A 19,597-nucleotide genomic window follows, 5' to 3' on the forward strand; every position below is an offset into this window, starting at 1 on the left:
GACACACACACACACACACACACACACACACACACACACACACACACATATATATATATAATCATATACATACATACATATATATATACTATATATATATATATATATATATATATATATATATATATATATATATATATATATATATATATATATCATCATAGATTGGTTCTTGATGAGTGTGCAATGTACCGCTACCTAACTTCCTAGAATACTCTTGAAAAATGCATGAAGCGTAGCCAATTTTAGTCGTGCTCTCCGTCAGCGCAACTCTGAATAGGTTAGACTTATCTGTTAAAGTTGCAGGCGGTTTTTACAATAATCCGCCCAGGTAAATGTTACCGGAAGATGGTAATTCTCTGCAGTACGCAATGAAATTTCAAAGCTCGTACCACATCGCAAATGGGCTTACAAGTACTTGTTCTACGTTATGATATTCCAACTTCTGATGAAGATGGTATTATGCCTTATGGTACTTTGAAACAGTTTCATTTCCATGTTGTACACATACTTAAATACACAAACAAAAAGACTTATGTAACCCATCAAGTCCAAAGCATTCACTAGGAATCGTGAGAATTAGGAAGAAAACGAAATCCGTGAGATTTAGAGTACAATAGACGTTGGAATACTTGCCAGATATCGCTAGAAATCTTATGTAATAAGTTTTGCATAACTTTGGGCATGTGGGAATTCGGTTTCAATTAAGTGTAGACTTGTTAAGAATTTTCTTATGGATACAAAAATCTCAGCTTACATAAAGGCTTTTCTTTGGGATAAAAAAAGTGCATCTTAATCTCAAATTGGCAATAACTGCACAGCTGACATGGGTGAGTTCTCAATACAACCTGAACGAGTTAGTATTCGATGTCAGAAGTTCCTTAGCTAAGCAAGTGATAAGAATTCATCAAAGGAACTTCCGCCAAGCTGGGTAATACCTGTTTAGTGTGCGGTGTTGTGACAGGAGACCAAGGAAGTCTTGTAAGTGTCGGCACTCGACGATCTAGCGACACGATGCCTAGGCCACCTTTAGTAGCCAAGAGCGACTCGGCGGGAGCGGAGGAAATGTTGTCCTTAATCCGTCAAAGTCTTAAGTCATGCAGGACTCCCGGCGAGACCAACTTCGAAGCATCGACCCCGCACATATTTGTTGTGATGGGTGCTTCGGGTGACCTCGCGAAAAAGAAGATTTACCCGACTTTGTGGTGGTTATATAGAGACAGACTTCTCCCCGAAAACACCTTGTTCATAGGATATGCACGCTCCGGACTGACAGTGGAACAGATAAGGGAGAAATGCACGCCTTACATGAAAGTGAAAGACGATGAGCAGGAACGGTACCAGCAGTTCTGGTCTGTCAATCACTATGTTAAAGGTTCCTACGACACGCGGCGGGACTACGAGTTGCTAGACCAGGAGATGGTCAAGATTGGCACAGAAAAGGCCAATCGCATCTTTTATCTGGCACTCCCTCCTTCGGTGTTCGACACAGTCACGTCCAATGTCAAGGCGTGTTGCATGGCAAAGAGTGGCTGGACACGTGTTATTATCGAGAAGCCCTTCGGCAGGGATTCCGAATCGTCTGCCAAACTGTCCAACCATCTCTCGGCGCTTTTCAGAGAAGAAGAAATGTACCGCATTGACCACTACCTTGGGAAAGAGATGGTGCAGAATTTGATGTCGCTCAGGTATGCGAATGTTATTGTCTTAAGTGTTGCTTCTTTGCTTTTGTATGCTCCTCTTCGTAAGGACACGAAGTTCCCATCTGTTAAGAGCGGTTAATTATGTGCTTGCCTTATTCCTGTATAACGAATAAGTACTGTAAATAGAACTTTTATTAATCTTTAAATACGTTGTCTTGCGTGTTTACATTGTTATCAATGTGTAATTCCAGTGCATTCATTAGGTCTAGTGACAGTTTATCGCCGTAGACTATGATTTTGGCAATGACATGGCGCTCTTTGTAACACTTATTTAGTGGTAGAAGAAGAGAATTAATAATGTTTGGTTTGAAATTACATCTCAAAATTGAAGCTTGACCTTTTTCTATTATTATTGTTAGGCCAGATTTTCAATTAATGCTAATAACAAATCCAAGACTATAAAAATAGTAACTAAACCTCAGAGGGAAATTTAGCATGCATTGATTTCCCTAGTATGGACAGAGAGATAAAAATCTCTCTCTCTCTCTCTCTTCTCTCTCTCTCTCTCTCTCTCTCTCTCTCTCTCTCGTGGTCATTTATTCTCTCTCTAAACGTATTACTGTTTTAAACTCGTTAAATGCTGGTTTAAAATTTCTTAATTATTTAATGTAATGAATTTTAGTACCAAAACGTAAGATTTTGTTAAAAAATTATGTTACCTTGTAGAAATTTTGATATAAAATTCGCAAGTATATTTAATACCGTTGTTGGTAGTACAGTACAGTAGGCTAAATGAAGAGCATTATATTTGTTAGTTGTTTTTGTCAGTTTTTATAAGGTAAACTTATTAATACAGTGATATAATATTAAGTAACTTAAGGAAAAGAAGACATGAAAATGCTGTGCGGTTCGAATATAATATTATATAATATATATATATATAATCTAAATTCTATATGTCTAATAAATATATATAATAATATATATATATACTGTTTTACAATACATTAATAATATATGTTTATATTAATATATATATATAATATAATATATATAATTTAAATAAATTATATATTATATAATATTATCTATATTTTAATATATTTTTATTATCTATTTATTATTATATATATTATTATATAATATATATTATACTATATATGGGCAGAGGAGTGCCAAGCGGACGGTTGCGAACCGAGATGGCAGATGAGTCTAACGAGATCAATCCGCAGTCATGCTTTTCGTACCCGTGAGATACCGGAAAATAAACTATAGCATCGTCGCCTCTCTGCTTAATATGAAAGTAAGAAGATTCCCTAGGCATGGGGCTTCTTGCATCAGTCTGCCTTGTATTGATGTTGCAAAAATGAAATGGGAAACGAGTCAAATATATCTAGTAATTGTTGGGATTTTGACTATGTACAGTTGTGTTTGATTGTTTACTTGTTTCATATAGTAAAGTTACGTGTTTTAGCAGGAAATGGGAGTTCGGCTCCTATAGGGTGGGTGTGTTCTTAGTGGCTGAGTGATGAAGAGCTAGACTATAGGGGCCGGTGAAAGACTACCTACAAATACGTATGGTAATTGGTAAAGGAATAGGAAAGAATGAAAGTGAAAGATATTGATTTTGAGTGAGTCAGAAACTGTGGCGGGCTGAGTTCAGAGAATATGAAATGTACTAGGTTATTTACTTGCGAAGGTGAATGACAGATGATGTTTTTGGTTCTTGGTAGGTAAATATTTCTTGTAATAAATGAGAATAGAGAGATTATTGTTGAAAGGGGATAGATTGTTGGAAATACGTAGGATATATAGCTAAAGAATATTATTGATAAGTATACTTGGGGACAAGAAAATGTTAAGGGAAAGTTTGCTGGATTATGTGTTAGTACAGAGTAGATGGCACAGCAAGTTGACGTGTGTAATGATGAGTTTCTAGCGGTACATCATCATTATGATGTTGAGGTGATGTTAGGTAATGTTTCAGAGAAAGGGATGATACTGTGTCTGTAAATGTAATTAAAATAGGGGAACTCAATGAGAAGGAAGTGCGAAGCCCACATATGGAGAAGTATATCTTAGTTTTACCAGACCACTGAGCTGATTAACAGCTCTCCTAGGGCTGGCCCGAAGGATTAGATATATTTTTACGTGACTAGGAACCATTTGGTTACCTAGCAACGGGACCTACAGCTTATTGTGGGATCCGAACCACATTGTATCGAAAAATGAATTTCTGTCACCAGAAATAAATTCCTCTGGTTCTGCGTTGGCCGAGCCGAGGATCGAACTTCGGACCACCGGAATGGTAGTCGAGCGCGAACTCCACATATGGAGAAAATCAGTGAATTGTGCCCACCCAAGGCTCTAGGACACAGAGTCTTTACTAGATGATTTTGTTAAATGGTATGTCAAATTTCATCCTGAGACAAGGGTTGTTCGGGTGCTACTTTGGCATGTTATCTACGCGTCCCCTATTCCGAGGTGCTAGTACTAAACACCGTCTGGTAAATGTGAAGTAGACGGCCGAAAAAAAAAAAAAAAAAAAAAAAAAAATATATATATATATATATATATATATATCTTATATATAATATATTATATATATATATAATATTAATATATATATGTGTGTGTGTGTGTGTGTGTGTGTAGTTTTTAATATTTTTTACAATTTGTCGACCAAACAATATAGAAATGGATGTTTTGAGCACCGACGGGCTATAGTAGATTCACATCAACCGTGCATACGATATCTAGGCCAGTCCCTTACGATGCTCCTGATTGGCTGTTGATAAGCCACTCACAGGGCTGGAAACTCTTTCTCTCTCGAGAGTTCACATAGGCAGGATCTATGTTCCACCTCTCCCGAGGGATACTTTTGAAAGACGTATCCCTCAGGAGAAGTGGAACATAGATCCTACCCATGTGAACTCTCGAGAAAGTCTGAGAGTTTCCAGCCGTGTTATTGGCCTATCAACAGTCAATCAGGAGCGTCTTAAGGGACTGGTCTAGACATCAACAGCACGCTTGATGTGAATCTACTATAGCCCCTCGGAGTAGGTGAGGTATAGGTAACACAACAAAGGATCACCGGTTGGTCATGTCCCTGTAGCTGTTCAGTATCATTAAAAAAAAAAAAACCAGATGAAGAACATACAAAGCTATGTTATAAGAAAACCAATCTTGAATGTTTGTGGAAGTGTTGATGTTTGCAGATGATACAACACTAGTTGTGAAAAGTAGAGAGAAACTGAAAAACAGTGATGGAAGAGTTGAACGCGTTTACAAACAAAAATGTTTCTGGTAATTAAGAGCGAGAGAAAGGTAATTAGGGTCTGGGTTAATTGAAAGCAAAAAGGTGGAACAGTTAATTTCATAAGGATAGCAGAAGAATGGAATTGTGATTTCTTTGAGGCTTTGGGAATAAACATAATGGATGACGATAGACTGAGAGAAGAGGCGAGTCATGAACTACTTAAAGCAAGTAAGTCAACAGGATGTGTGTAAAAGATTGAGAGGTACTCTTAAGTCTGCAGAAGCCAAGATTGGAATGTATGGAAAGGGTTGTTGAATCAGTTCATACATAGAATTGTGCACGAGGTTAGTGAAGGTGCAAGGATGTGGTTAGATATGGGTTTGTCATGTGGAAAGAAGGGGTGACGATAGTTTGGTGAAAAGAGTATATGATTCTGAAATGCTGGGAGGGAGTAGTACAGAAAACCCTAGGAAAACTGGGTAGATGTTGTGAAAGAGGTATTTGAATGAAAGTTCACGTGTGCGGTATAGAGGCTCAATGTGTGTAGAAGATGAAGTCACTGATGATGATTTTTTTTTTTTTTTTTGACAGGTGACTTATCCATGACTGAATGATTGAAGTATGAACGTGACTTTGAACAGTGCATTGTTCTTAACCTGGAACCACCTTTTGTCAGGGGAACTGCTGTGTTGAAAACAAAATGTACCCTGCATGTATGAATGTGGGTATGGCTGTTCGGATCATCCGACTTGTTATTTTCTTGTAGTTTTCGATGTAGTTTTCGTTTATAACTAAATCACGTGCATCTGTGATATTTTTGAGCATTTATGTATGTATACATGGATGTGGGTAGGTAATAATAATAATTAATCGAAAACGCAGTTGATGAACCTGTTTTTAATCAATTATATGTAACAATCGTGTGGATCTGTGTTACTCTCGTTATAAGCCAAGCTGCAATCTTGGTTGGAAAAGCAGAATCCTACAAGTAAAGGTATTTATACCTTTGGGCTTGTAAATAGGTTTCAAGGGGGGCAGTTACATCATGAACACATCTGATTGAGTAATGATTTATTTGCATGAATTTATTTTCATTCAGTATTCGATGTAAGGTTAACGATGTAGGGTGAGTTATTGAAGGTACAGGTTGTCCATAAAGTCATAGGATTATTCTGAGCAATGAATACTTGTAATGGTACTGGGACTTTATGGATACCCTGTGTTTTGTTTAAAACTTCTGGGGTAAATTGGGTAACAGGGTTGATGACCATTTAAATGTTTTTTTGAATTAATTAGGCTACATCTTCGTAAATTAGACCGTGGGTAACAGTGGTAGGTTTATCTTTGGCTTATCAAGATCACAGAGATTTGGGCAGTGGTTCTTATTATACTGTAGTTTATATGTGACTTTAACAGATTAATAAAAATGAGTAAATTGTTGTATTAACAGAATGATGGTTGAAGATTGCAATGTAGTGCTTAACCCACGCCTTTTTCTCGGCAGATGTTGAACATTGCAGTTTTTTTTTCTGTGAGTTTCACTTATGACTAATAGATGATTTTACATGATGACCAACCAGTCTCTCTCTCTCTCTCTCTCTCTCTCTCTCTCTCTCCCTCTCTCTCTCTCGTCTCTCTTCTCTCTCTCAACTTCGTTCTCTCTCTTCTCTCTCTCTCTTCTCTATATATAGATATATATTGATTATTATATATAATATATATATATATATATATTGCCGTCCCACTTTTAGTAAGGCCAAAAACAATGTGGCAGCGGTCCTAGTTATTTTTTTCCTATTTGGAACTACAAATTGTTAGCGGTCTGTGCTTCCTCAAAATATACCCCACAATATACTTAGAAGTGGGAGTGCCGTGAGGAGGTATGCTGAGCTCCATCCAGTTGGAACAATTCATGAGATTCTCTCTCTCTCTCTCTCTCTCTCTCTCTCTCTCTCTCTCTCCTCTCTCTCTCTCATAATACACACACACACACACACAATATATATATATATAGTATATATATATATATATATATGATATATATATATATATATAGAGTTGTAGATAAATACAAGCAACAAAAGTAATATATTCAGTTTTCTAAATGTTTTTGGATTTTGTATGACTAAGCTTCCTTATCTCTTGCGGCTAAATCTATGGTTTTAGTTTGTGACCGCGTGATCTCTGATTGTCCTGGATTATCTCTCTGGTTTTTACCCTGGTGATAATTAACCATCTGGTATTCTTGGCCTTTTTGTTTACCTTGTAATCTTCATTCCGCTGTTATTACATTTGGTAACCCTCCTCGATGCCTGATAAACAAGAGAAAGCGCTTGGCACTGACCTTCTGCCTATCATTTTCCTGTGGTTATTAGCTTATATATATATATATATATATAATATATATATATATATATATATATATATATATATATATATATATAATATATATATATATATATATATATATATATATATATATATATAATATATATATATTTATATAATATATATTATTTATATATATATATCTTCCTATGTTGGTGTTTTACATGAGCTACGACTTGACTCTCTCTCTCTCTCTCTGCTCTCCTCGTCTCGCTCTCTGACTCTATCTCTCTCTCTCTCCTCTCTCCTCTCTCTCTCCAAAAGGAATTATGTTTACATATTTTTTGCTCCTTCTAAAGACACCAATGCTACCATTACCTCTTGCTTCGAAATCTCTACAGCATTCTCTACTTTAAAAATAAAAATTAAATATATTTTTAGGTGACCTTGTGCCAACACGATCTTTCTATTATGCCATCAATTCGATTGTTTGAATTTACATTTTGCCCCATCTCCCCAACCCCCACCCCACCCCACCGCTCACCCTCTAAAGAGTATTGTTTTCTGATGGGAGTCTCCTTAAGGAAATATCCACAGAAGGAAATGCTTTGTAGATGTTGGAGACTGAACACTCCAGTGCTTGTGGCGACCTTGGGTGTCACGAAGACAAGAGTCACTGTATTCTTTGTTAGGGTTACTTGCTTGTTTGCCTGTTGGGACTTGCGAAGTTGTACGTATTTTCATTTCGACTGATTTTATGAAATAGAAGTATTTAATTTTAATTCTTATTTTAATGTTTATTGCATTTATGTGATTGGTTGGTAAGTAGTCAAGTATCTAATGTTATTTATTTTAATTTTTGGCATAGGACCACTTCAGTGCATGTTGGTACCTTTCGTTTTCTAGTGAGGTTTTTGTTTTTTTAAATTAATCTCTTCACAAGTTTGTCTTTTTATACTTTACATGTTATATATATATATATATATATATCTATATATATATATATATATATATATATATATTTATATATATATGATATATATATAATTTGATATATATATATATATATATATCATATAATATTTTAAATATATATATATATATATAATTATACATTTATATATCTAATATATATATCTATATATATGTATATTTATATATATATATATCTATAGTTATATATATCTATATATATAATATATATATATATGTATATATATATATATATATATATATATTGCCAACTATTCATGTGCGTCAATTTAACGCATAGCAGGCACAAAATTTTGTAAAAACAAAAAAATAATCTCGTTTTCAGCTATTTACACGTAAATCACTTCAAAATTATTTCCTAAAATATTTGTTTGTAATTTACAGTTCCTTGAGTAGACGGATTCCCCAAAGTTTTCTACGCGACAGGGCACATTTATATATGTAGCCTGGTTTTTAGCGGTTTACGTGTAAAGCAATCCAAAATTATTTCCTAACTCATCAGTAATTTACAGTTCGTTGAGTGAGGTTAAATATAAGGAATTCCCCATAGTTTTCTACGCGACAAGGGACATTTATATACTCGACATATTCATATATTCTCGTTTACAGCTGTTTAGATAAAAAATACCCGAAAAAATTTTCCTATTTTTTTAATAACTTACAGTTCGTTGAGTACACGGGAAATATAGGGAATTCCCCACAGTTCTTCTCAGGAAGAATACTTGAGATTTCGTCTCCGTCATGGGTTATTTAATGGGGAATTCCGTGTCGTCTAAAAAAATTGTGTGTGTGTGTTTTTAAGGGTCTTTTTCCCAAATTGGCCCAGTAATGCCTAAGCTTACAAGCATAGATACTTGAGTACCTATGGCTCTGTAGAGTTACGGTCTTAATTAATCCTATTTTTCTTGTCGAAAAATTGTACTTGAATTTTCCACTCCTTTACGGGGAAACTTTGATGTATGCCATTATTGTTTTTTTTTATCGTTTGGCAAATTCAGTTTATACCCTTGCATACATCTGGTGTGTGAATGTTGAATTTTTTTTTTTTTCTTTTATTGCAGCTAGAGGTAGCATTCCACGTCGAAATGATTTTCGATCTGGAATGTTTTCTCCTTAGTGTGGGGAGAATTCTTGATAAGCTGCCAATCTTGATTTTATTCTGAAACTGTTCATTTCACCACACCTTGTAATTTAATTATGTATGCTCCCTCATCTCTGTTGTGCCTGAAACTAACTCTCTCTCTCTCTCTCTCTCTCTCTCTCTCTCTCTCTCTCTCTCTCTCTCTCTCTCTCTCTCTCTCTCTAATTATTTATTCTGAAACTGCTCATTTCACCACACCTTGTAATTTAATGATGTATGCTCCCTCTTCTCTCTTGTGCCTGAAACACACACTCTCACCAAGTACTAGCTACTTTCAAATTCCGTTTGACTGAGTACCTGGAATTTATCATATTATAGTATTCTTTGCACGTAGCTCGAACTTGCCTCTTGCATTCCAATCTTTTCAGTGCAACTGAAACAGATGCACTGAATAGCAGTTGATATTCTATGAGAAGGTAACTTGAATGAATTACTTTCTTGCAATATATACTCCGCTTGTTGTAAACTCTGCTTTAGAATTTTAAATGAGGCTGTTGCTCTTTTATTCGTCTTGGAGGGTCGTAAGTTATCACTTACAAAATAAATCTCTGGTCAAGAGTTCGCCTAAATGGATCTTAAGCAGAATAGGCTTGATTTATTCATAATACTTTTTATTGGTAATGCATTTGAATTAGTGTTGAAATCCATTTTACAATGATGCAAAAGGTAAACACTTTGGTTATGTTAAAATGAGTTTTATGTGAATGGCATTTTTCTAGATTTTTCTATATATATATTCCTGTAGTCATCTTAAGTCCTATAAATAACTAGCCATTTCAAACACGTGCTCTGTCGTTGTACCACCATATACGGTGTATCTTGATTGGCGTGGATATTAGCCCTTTTACTCACGTCGTATATCAATAAATATTATCGGGGTGTTTTGCCTAAAATTGGTTCCTCGCTCGCTCACCCTTTCAGTATGGTGCTGCTTGGCAATGCTGAATGCCATCCATTGATTTATACTTCCATTAATCAGTGAATTGAAAAACTAGAAACTTGAAAACTTGATGGCCTAATGCTCAAGTTTCGACGCTGAATACCACTCAGTCATTGATCCATCTAATGATCAGGGCACTAAAAAACTTAAAGACTTGCTAATTTTAAGTTTGGTAAGTTATTGAGTTGGCGAGCTCCCACGATCGGAATGACCTAGTTCCGTCTGCAAACTAAATCCGTCGACCATGCATGAACTGGGTTGTAACCAGTAAGTCTTGCTTGTATGTGCTCGTAGACCTCAGTTAGATTTTGGAAGTTTGTTGAAAAATGTGAAATATCAGCCATCGTTATTGAATATCTGTCTTGAATTCATGGCTTTCCTTGGATATTACTTAAGCGACATATTAGCAGAAGGCAACGTGAGTTGTCTAGGGTCGCGGAGTAGCTCCTGGGAAGAAGAATATTGCCTCGTCACCATGATTGATGTCGGGTTCTCGTCGTGGCAACCGTGTTTGGTAAATATTTGGTAATATCATGAGCATTTCCCCATGTCACAGCTCCGTCAATTATTTGTTATAATATTTCAACTTCATTTTTAGATAGGTTTTGCGATATTACAAGACGGTGACAAGTTTTTAATTTCATGCAAGTTTTAAAGTGAGGGTTTGTTTTCTTTGCACTTCGTAGAATAATATCAATCAGGGCCGTGATTTTACCTCAATCTCTCTCTCTCTCTCTCTCTCTCTCTCTCTACCAGGAAAAATAAGGAAAGCACACAGGACATTAACCCACTAAGCACCAGCATCGATAATGCAGCGTCTATTCAATGCGTTGCCAGCTCATCTGAGGAGTATATCAGGAGTGAGCGTAGATGTGTATAAGAATAAGCTCGACAAATATCTAAGCTGCATCCCAGACCATCCAAGATTGGAAGATGCAAAATATACCGGAAGATGTACTAGCAACTCTCTGGTAGACATTAGAGGCGCCTCACACTGAGGGACCTGGGGCAACCCGAACGAACTGTAAGGTCTGTAAGGTCTCTCTCTTCTCTCCTCTCTCTCTCTCTCTCTGCGTCAATGTCTCTCGTCTCTCTCTCTCTCTCTCTCACACACACACGTTACCTTGGGGAAAGTAATTGATTAAACGAGGAGACCCAGAAATAGAAGAAATGTGATTGGAAAGTGGCTAACATGGCCAACCCTCTGATCGTGTTTATTGATTGCCTTATGGAGGCTCAGCAACTCGGGGAGGATTTTGGAAAGTCGATGGCTGGCGCCAGCCCGTATGCTTCTGCATACCAAAGTATGAGAGGAAATGATAATAGAAATCAATAGCCCAATTAGGAATACACATAAATAAGTAACATAGTTTTTCCCCATAGAGGAATGCATTTGATGCAAAAGAATTTAATTCATAGACATTGGTCTTCATAGATTCCCCTCGCGTTTTACTTTAAGAAATCGAGAGAGAAATCTGTCTTATCGACAGAAATAAATAAATTAAAATGTGGATCTGTGAAGGTTTAGTTGGCACTGTCCTGCGTGTCGTGAAAGGCGACTAAAAGGAGAGCTGGTGACTTGCAGTCGTACTTTTTAGTGAAAGGCTAGGCCCATTGCCAATAACTATGGAAACTCCTGCCTTGCAGTCTTGCTTTTTAGTGAAAGGCTACGCCCACAGTCAGTAACTGTGGAAACTGCTGCATTTGCAGTCTTACTTTTAAGTCAAAGGCGAGGCCCACTGCCAATAACTGAGAAAAACTGCTGCCTTGCAGTTTTTTTTATATATATATATATATGGAATATATATATATATATATCATATATATATATAATCATATATATATATATATAAAGGGCTAGGGCCATTGCCAATAAGTGTGGAAAATGCTGCCTTGCAGTCCTACTTTTTAGTAAAAGGCTAGGCCCACCACCAATAACTGTGTGAATGCAGCCTTGCAATCTTTTGTTTTAGTAAAAAGCTAGGCCCACTGCTAATAACTGTGGAAATTGCTGCCTTACAGTCTTATTTTTTAGTAAAACGCTAGGCCCACTGCCAATAGCATTGGAAATTGCTGCCTTGCAGGTGGATGTTTTAGTCAAATGGCTAGGCCCACTGTCAGTAAGTGTGGAAACTACTGCTTTGCAGTCTTACTTTTTAGTAAAAGGCTAGGCCCACTGTCAATAGCTGTGGAAACTGCTGCCTTGCAGGTGGACTTTTTAGTCAAAGGCGAGGCCCACCGCCAACCAATAAGTGTGGCTGATGACAGCAAGGGCATGAAGTCCTGAAAACTCCTTTGCCAAATAATAAATCATGTCTGATGTTTCAAGAAATAAGGCGCTTCAGGGAACCGACGGTGGGAAAGAAGAAGAATTCTCTGCATCAAGTCTTTTATGGATAGCTAAAGATTGTACAGTACCTTAAGTAAATACTAAATTATCATGTTGACACATTACATAAAAAAAAACATTGTCACCTTTTCTGGCAAACATATCTAAGATTGCATAACCTCCATAGCATTCCTTGCACGCAGTTCCTTTGGAACTTGGCAGAAAGTAAAAGATTGAAAATAACGAGCTGTTTAGGTATTACATGATGACAATCAGGTCCATTTGTAAGAATGACAAGGACCTGCAACCTGTTCCTGCGTCATGCCGGGCGCCGTTCAAGTTTTTCAAGGTCAGTTGCAATTGTAATTGCATCGCATTTATTGAAGGTTGTCGTTAACCAGAATTAAACTCTTGTGCTTTGTCATTTGTTGAAATTCTCTCTCTCTCATCTCTCTTCTCTCTCTCTCTCTCTCCTCTCTCTCTCTCTCTCAGCAAGTTTTCCTATTGTGCGGCCATAGGGATCCGGTTGAACAGCTGGGTATTCCCCTAGAATGACCATTGTATTGTAGTAAAATTTCCGCTAATCTTTATTTGATTGTTTTATATATATATAATATATATATATATATATATATATATATATATATATATATATATATATAATTAGTTGTGTATATTTCACATAGGTATATATAGTATGTATGTAGTGTATGTATATATCTATATCTATATATATAATATATATATATATATATATATATATATATGTGTGTGTGTGTGTTTGTGTATATATGCATATATAAATGCATACATGTATATTTATATATGTATTTATTTACATACGTGTAAATAAATGGCCACAACAGTGACTGTATCCATCTCGCGCGAAGTATACAAAAAGGGGATGTATACAGTTGCAAGGGAGGCTCTTGCGTTGCAAGGGGGTGGGGGGCGACTGGGGTGGTGGTGGTGTTGGTCTAACAAGGGAGGAGTTGAGCAACATAGGAACAAGAAGATGCCGAGAAGCAGCGGGTTGCAGTGCAATCGGCCGCCCTAGGGCTGCTAGCTAGCTTACTGGATCGGGTAGGTAAGACGACCTAAGGAGTACGACCTAGGTAGGACGACCCGGGTAAAGACGACCTAGGTAGGACGACCTATGTAGGACGATCCGGGTAAGACGACCTAGGTAAAACGATCTGCTGGGTACGGGGCAACCGCTGTGCTTACGGGAGATGATTGGTCCGCGTCTTGCCTAACGGTTAGATGGAGGTGATGATGATGCTGCCGACTGGAAAAGAGAGAGAGAGAAAGAAAGTGGGGAGGGGGCCCCAGGTGGGGAGTGGTGGGAAAGGAGAGAGAGAGAGAGAGAGCTCTAGCTCTGCAGTGCAGTGCCTTTGTATAGGCTGCCTAGTCTCTCTCTCTTTCTCTCTCTCTCTCTCTTTGAGAGTTAGGAGGATTTGTTCTCAGTTTTATGGTATGGATTTTAGATAATGCTTTATATAATATATAGATATATATATATATATATATATATATTATATATATATATATATATAAAATAATAATAAAGCGTGAGTTCCTGTTATTTTGCCCTTTTAACTATGAATCAATAACTATTAACAACATAAGCAGTAAACTGTAAACTTCCACTTGTCACTATACGTTTATACATATATATGTGTGTGTGTATCTGTGTATGTGTGTGTACTATATACCGTTAAATCTCCTCTCAATACATCACATCTTCCCCTCCTTCCAGATTCGGCAACCGGATCTTCGGCCCGACTTGGAACCGCGACAACATCGCGTCCATCTTCATCTCCTTCAAGGAGCCCTTCGGCACGCAGGGGCGCGGCGGCTACTTCGACGAGTTCGGCATCATCCGCGACGTCATGCAGAACCACCTTCTGCAGATCCTGTGCCTGGTGGCCATGGAGAAGCCCTGCTCCACCGCAGCCGATGACATCAGGGACGAAAAGGTAACGAAAGCCGAGGAAGTCGGTGTCTTTCTTTTGTCTAGGGTGGCTTTAAGGCTTCGATAAGGTAGATTCTTGGATGAGCCCCATGCTTACGAGACAGTTTGTTCGGCGGCTGCTGATTGGCTGGTACCGGGAGGGAGGTAGAAAGCTCCCAGCCAATCAGCGGCTGCCAAACGAACGTCTCGTTTTAGGGTTCGAGTACTATAGCTGGTTCACTTAAGGTAGATTCTTGGATGAGCCCCATGCTTACGAGACAGTTTGTTCGGCAGCCTCTGATTGGCTGGTACCGGGAGGGAGGTAGGCAGCTCCCAGCCAATCAGCGACCGCCAATACTAACGTCTCGTAGGCATAGGGCTCACCCAAGAATATACCTTAAGTGAATCAGCTATAGTTCCTTTTCTAGCATATTCCTCGGTAGGAAGGATTGCTTTTATGCAAGTCTGCTTAATTAGAAAAATGAGATAAAATAAAGAACCATTAACATTTAATCAGCTGCTTTTAACCTCAGACGTCTTCCAAGTTGAGGACATATTTCAAGCATTCCAGTCCAATTCTGGCGTTGATGGCTTATGAATATGCAAGTGGTAACGAGCATGAGTTGGAATCACTTTCTAGATTTCTCCTCATCTTGTTTTTGAAGTTTCGTCTTCTGGAAGCCTTAGTTTAGACTTAGAAAGTGGGCGTTTCATTTAATCAAGTTTCTATAGCTTTCTAATGTATTAGTTTGTGCTCGAATTTAGGACATCTACAGTGGATTAGAAAGGGAAGTTTTCTTCTTCTATTGTTTTCTAAGATTGCTTTTTGGATTGCGTATCATTTTTCAGCATCTTTCGCAGTAATATTTTCTTGACTTCTAATGTTATTTGTCAACAAAATTACGGTATCGAAAAGTATTTATTTTACAAAATGTTGGGTGTTTGTTATTGTCATTATATAAATATTTTCCCTTGATAGTGTTTACTAAATGTCTGTTAGGTTCTCGAATTTCTCACCCTTAAAGACTTCATTTTTCGTAAATTTTCGACTCAGTCGTTGCGTGCGTTGGCTTGCTTAACTTTTTTTTTATTCACTTGGGTTTAACCTCGTTTTATTGTTTTTAATAGGATAAAGGCGATCTGTTATAATCAGAGGTAATGGGTATTGATTCCCAAAAGGACAATATTTTTTTTCTTATAGGAATGTCCTTTGGTTTTTTACCACCTTTCAGTTATAGAAATATCAACCGGTTAATTTATATATATATATATATATATATATATATATATATATATATATATATATAACACACACATATATAAATACATATATATATATATATATATATTTATTATATATATTTATTTATTTATATGTATATATATGTATGTAGATATATATATATATATATATATATATATTATAATATATATATAATATATATATATAATAATAAACATATTTCAGCTGAGCTGTAACACTGGTTTATGGTAACGAATCCACATTCCTTAGATGTATTTGCGTTTTTAAAGCTTGCTTTTTATCATCGATTGTGGGACTTTATCAGTCTACTTTAATTATATTCCACTTTCGAACTGAGAATCAGAATCGATAAAAATAAAAATATAACTTGTAAGTCCCACTAAATGAAACGCTATTTGTATCATACCTCAGGAAAGGTTTGAACCTTGCAAAGGGTACGTATTTACCACCTTGACCCTTACATTGCATTAGGGGTTTATTGAGTGACTGATATATTAGTAGATGTCCTAAAACGTTTCAAAATTACAAATTGCAAAAGGGTCATCTTAGTTCAAGATTTTGCTCAAGTGATTGTCTTTTTGTTTTGCAGTATTGCACAGTCACCATAAATATCACTGGTAATTTTTTTGGCCGTTTACTTTTAACCGACTGTTTTGAAATATTGATCTCAATAATAAATAAATGTATTTAAATTTTTCGTGCTACGCTGGATAACAGAAACTAGTGTATAAGGCTGTATTCAACTCTGACAATACAGGTTATAATAAGACAGGATGGAAAATAATGCGCTGAAGCCTAAATAGAGGAAGATGATCTCATACTTCGTGACACAAGTCAAGTCGTAAACAGCACAATGATTACATTTGTTTTGCCTTGTACAACAGAAACTTCAAGTAGCAGTTTCCTGTTTAATTCTCTCTGCCTGTGAACACACCCACAACATGTGTCTGCATTTTTTCCTATGTTTTTTTTTTTTATCGTAATAAAACTTTTACAGCAATTGAGAGAGCTTCCCCCCCCCCCCCCCCATCCCCCCCCCCCCCCCCCCCCCCCCCCCCCGCCCAATTCCTGTATGTGAGACTTTTTTTTTTTTTCTCCAGTTTAACTACAGATGGATCTTATTTTCCTTGTGTAGCTAAAAACATAACAAAACTTACCTTTAGGAGAGCTATGGATATAACTTCTTTTTACTTAGAATAACTTTCCCTATTTATATAATATTTTATATATATATATATATATATATATATATATATATATATATATATATAAATATATATGTTTCCTTTTGCAAGTAATAATTAGATTCGACTCTTTTTCCCCTGTATAGCAATAGATAGTTCACGGAATTCCAAGATGAGAGAGAGAGAGACAGACAGACAGACAGACAGACAGACAGACAGACAGACAGACAGACAGACAGACAGACATGCATGCAAGTAAGTTACTAATGAAATTAAACCTTGTAAACCTTGAGGGCAATCATCGATTAGATACAGCCTCTAATGAGAGGCACTTTCTAATTAAAACTTAGGTCAATCTCTCTCTCTCTCTCTCTCTCTCTCTCTCTCTCTCTCTCTCTCTCTCTCTCTCTCTCTCTCTCTCTCGTATTAAGCTGTTGGGGAAATTACGTTTATTTTGAAATTTATACTTATGTATTCGGTCATTGATGATGAAGGTCATGAAATTCTCTCTCTCTCTCTTCTCTCTCTCTCTCTCTCTCTCTCTCTTCTCTCTCTCTCTCTCTCTCTCCTTAAGATACTGTTGGGACTTCACGTTTATTTTAAAAATCCTAATTGCGGACTCGTGAAATCTTTCTCTCTCTCTCTCTGTCAGTGATAGGTAGATAAAACGATTTAGTTGGATATGCTGATAAATAAATATTTTTTTAATATACGGGTAATAAAAACGTTCTTGAAACATTTTGTATTTAGACTGTCTTTTCGGATTATTTTTCGAGATTTCTTTCTGTTATTACAAAGCTTCTTTTTGAAGATTTATCGTAAGCTCACTTGACCTACAAGTTTTGTTCGCTAAGTGATGTGTTGAAAAGAACTTAAAATAGTTACACCCATTAATGTGAAATTAAATTATGTGGGTACTGTTTGGAATGTGTGATTTTATATATATATGTATAATATCTATCCTATATAATATATATATATATATAATATATTATATATATAATACTATGGAAATATGTATGTATTGGTAATGTATGTTATGTGTATGTATGTATGTATGTATGTATGTGTACCTAAAGTGAACGCTGAAATGGGAATCACTTCGCCCACAGCATCCTGAGAGCTGTGGAAAATCCCATTGTGTAAAGTTCAAGAATTTTCTTGATAGGTTGTTTTCTGAAATATTTGAAAGTCAGCGAACGGGATCTTGAAGAATATATAGAGCAAGTTGCTTTACTAACAATGGAATTTGTGTATATAATTTTATAGATATCTTTGTGGGTATTGATATAATATGAGATACAAATATATCTGGATAAATATGGGCAGAGTCCGTTTGTTAGGAAATAATGGACATTTTTTATATAACTAAAATCGGATGTGCATGGAAAAAGTAACTGCCATTGTTTACCAGTATACAAATGTAGACCTCCTCCTTAAAGATGAAAATTGTTCCTTTTACCGTACCTCCTTTCATATTCATCTTTCTTCCGTTTTACGTTCCGTCCTCTCTTAACAATTGTTTCAACATTATTTTCAGCGCGGTATGACCTCATATAGGACCCAGCGCTTGGCCTTTAGTCTGCATTGTATGTTCTAATTCCAGTTCCTGGTCTAATTCCAGTTCCAGGTCTAATTTCATATTCCAATTCCAGGCCTCAATTTTATATTCCAATTCCAATATCAGGTCAAATTTGAGATTCCAATTCCAATATCAGGTCAAATTTGAGATTCCAATTCCGGCCCTAAATTTTATATTCAAATTCCAGGCCTAAATTTTATATTTCAGTTCCAGGCCTAAATTTTATATTCAAATTCCAGGCCTAAATTTTATATTTCAGTTCCAGGCCTAAATTTTATATTCCAATTCCAATACCTGGCCTAAATTTTATATTTCGGTTCCAGGCCTAAATTTTATATTCCAATTCCAATACCAGGCTTAAATTTTATATTTCAGTTTCAGGCCTAAATTTTATAATCCAATTCCAATACCAGGCCTAAATTTTAGATTCTAAGTCCAAGCTAAATTGTATATTTCAGTTGCAGGCCTAAATTTCATATTCCAATTCAAATTCCAGCAAGCCTTGAGAACTGCAATTCGCTTTCATGAATGTGTCTAGGGGAAGGACCTGGGGGCAGGTTAATGTGTTCTTGGAACAAGTAATCCTACAAAGGTTCATTTCCTGAACATGGCCAGTTCTGCTGAACGTGTTGTCAGGCACTGCAATCCGTGTCCGAGTTATTGAGACCACGGCATTAACAGCGGGTCGTGATATGCTTTTTTTTTTTTTTTTTTTTTTACGTTTTACTGAATATGTTTTTATCGATTTTTAAGTTTTACTTTTTGCATGCTATTACGGTTCTGAGATTGTGAATATATTTGTAATCGTCCCTCCGTTTCTTATTCTCTCAAATATACTTCGGTTTTAGTGTAGTATTTTTTTAAATAATCATATTTTATATAGCAGATTTTTAATTGTCAGAAAATTAATTTTTTTACGTTTTACAGAATATGTTTTTACCGTCTCAAGTTTTTCTATTTATAGGCCATTACGGTTCTGA

At 36.2% G+C, this 19,597-nt stretch overlaps 1 protein-coding gene across 3 annotated transcripts in view; it reads left to right on the plus strand.

Annotated features, from left to right (window-relative positions):
* Window positions 1-19,597, plus strand: part of LOC135201461 (glucose-6-phosphate 1-dehydrogenase-like) — an 81,851-nt gene that overhangs the window by 16,558 nt on the left and 45,696 nt on the right. For 2 of the 3 annotated variants that reach the window (XM_064230429.1, XM_064230427.1), the window contains exon 2: window positions 14,393-14,612. In XM_064230429.1, the coding sequence (XP_064086499.1) occupies window positions 14,393-14,612 (220 nt within the window). Of the gene's footprint in view, window positions 1-853; window positions 1,689-14,392; window positions 14,613-19,597 lie in introns of those variants that run through there. The other variant, XM_064230426.1, reaches the window with a different exon arrangement.

The sequence above is a fragment of the Macrobrachium nipponense genome, chromosome 28 (genome assembly GCF_015104395.2).
Source record: "Macrobrachium nipponense isolate FS-2020 chromosome 28, ASM1510439v2, whole genome shotgun sequence".
NCBI lineage: Eukaryota > Metazoa > Arthropoda > Malacostraca > Decapoda > Palaemonidae > Macrobrachium > Macrobrachium nipponense.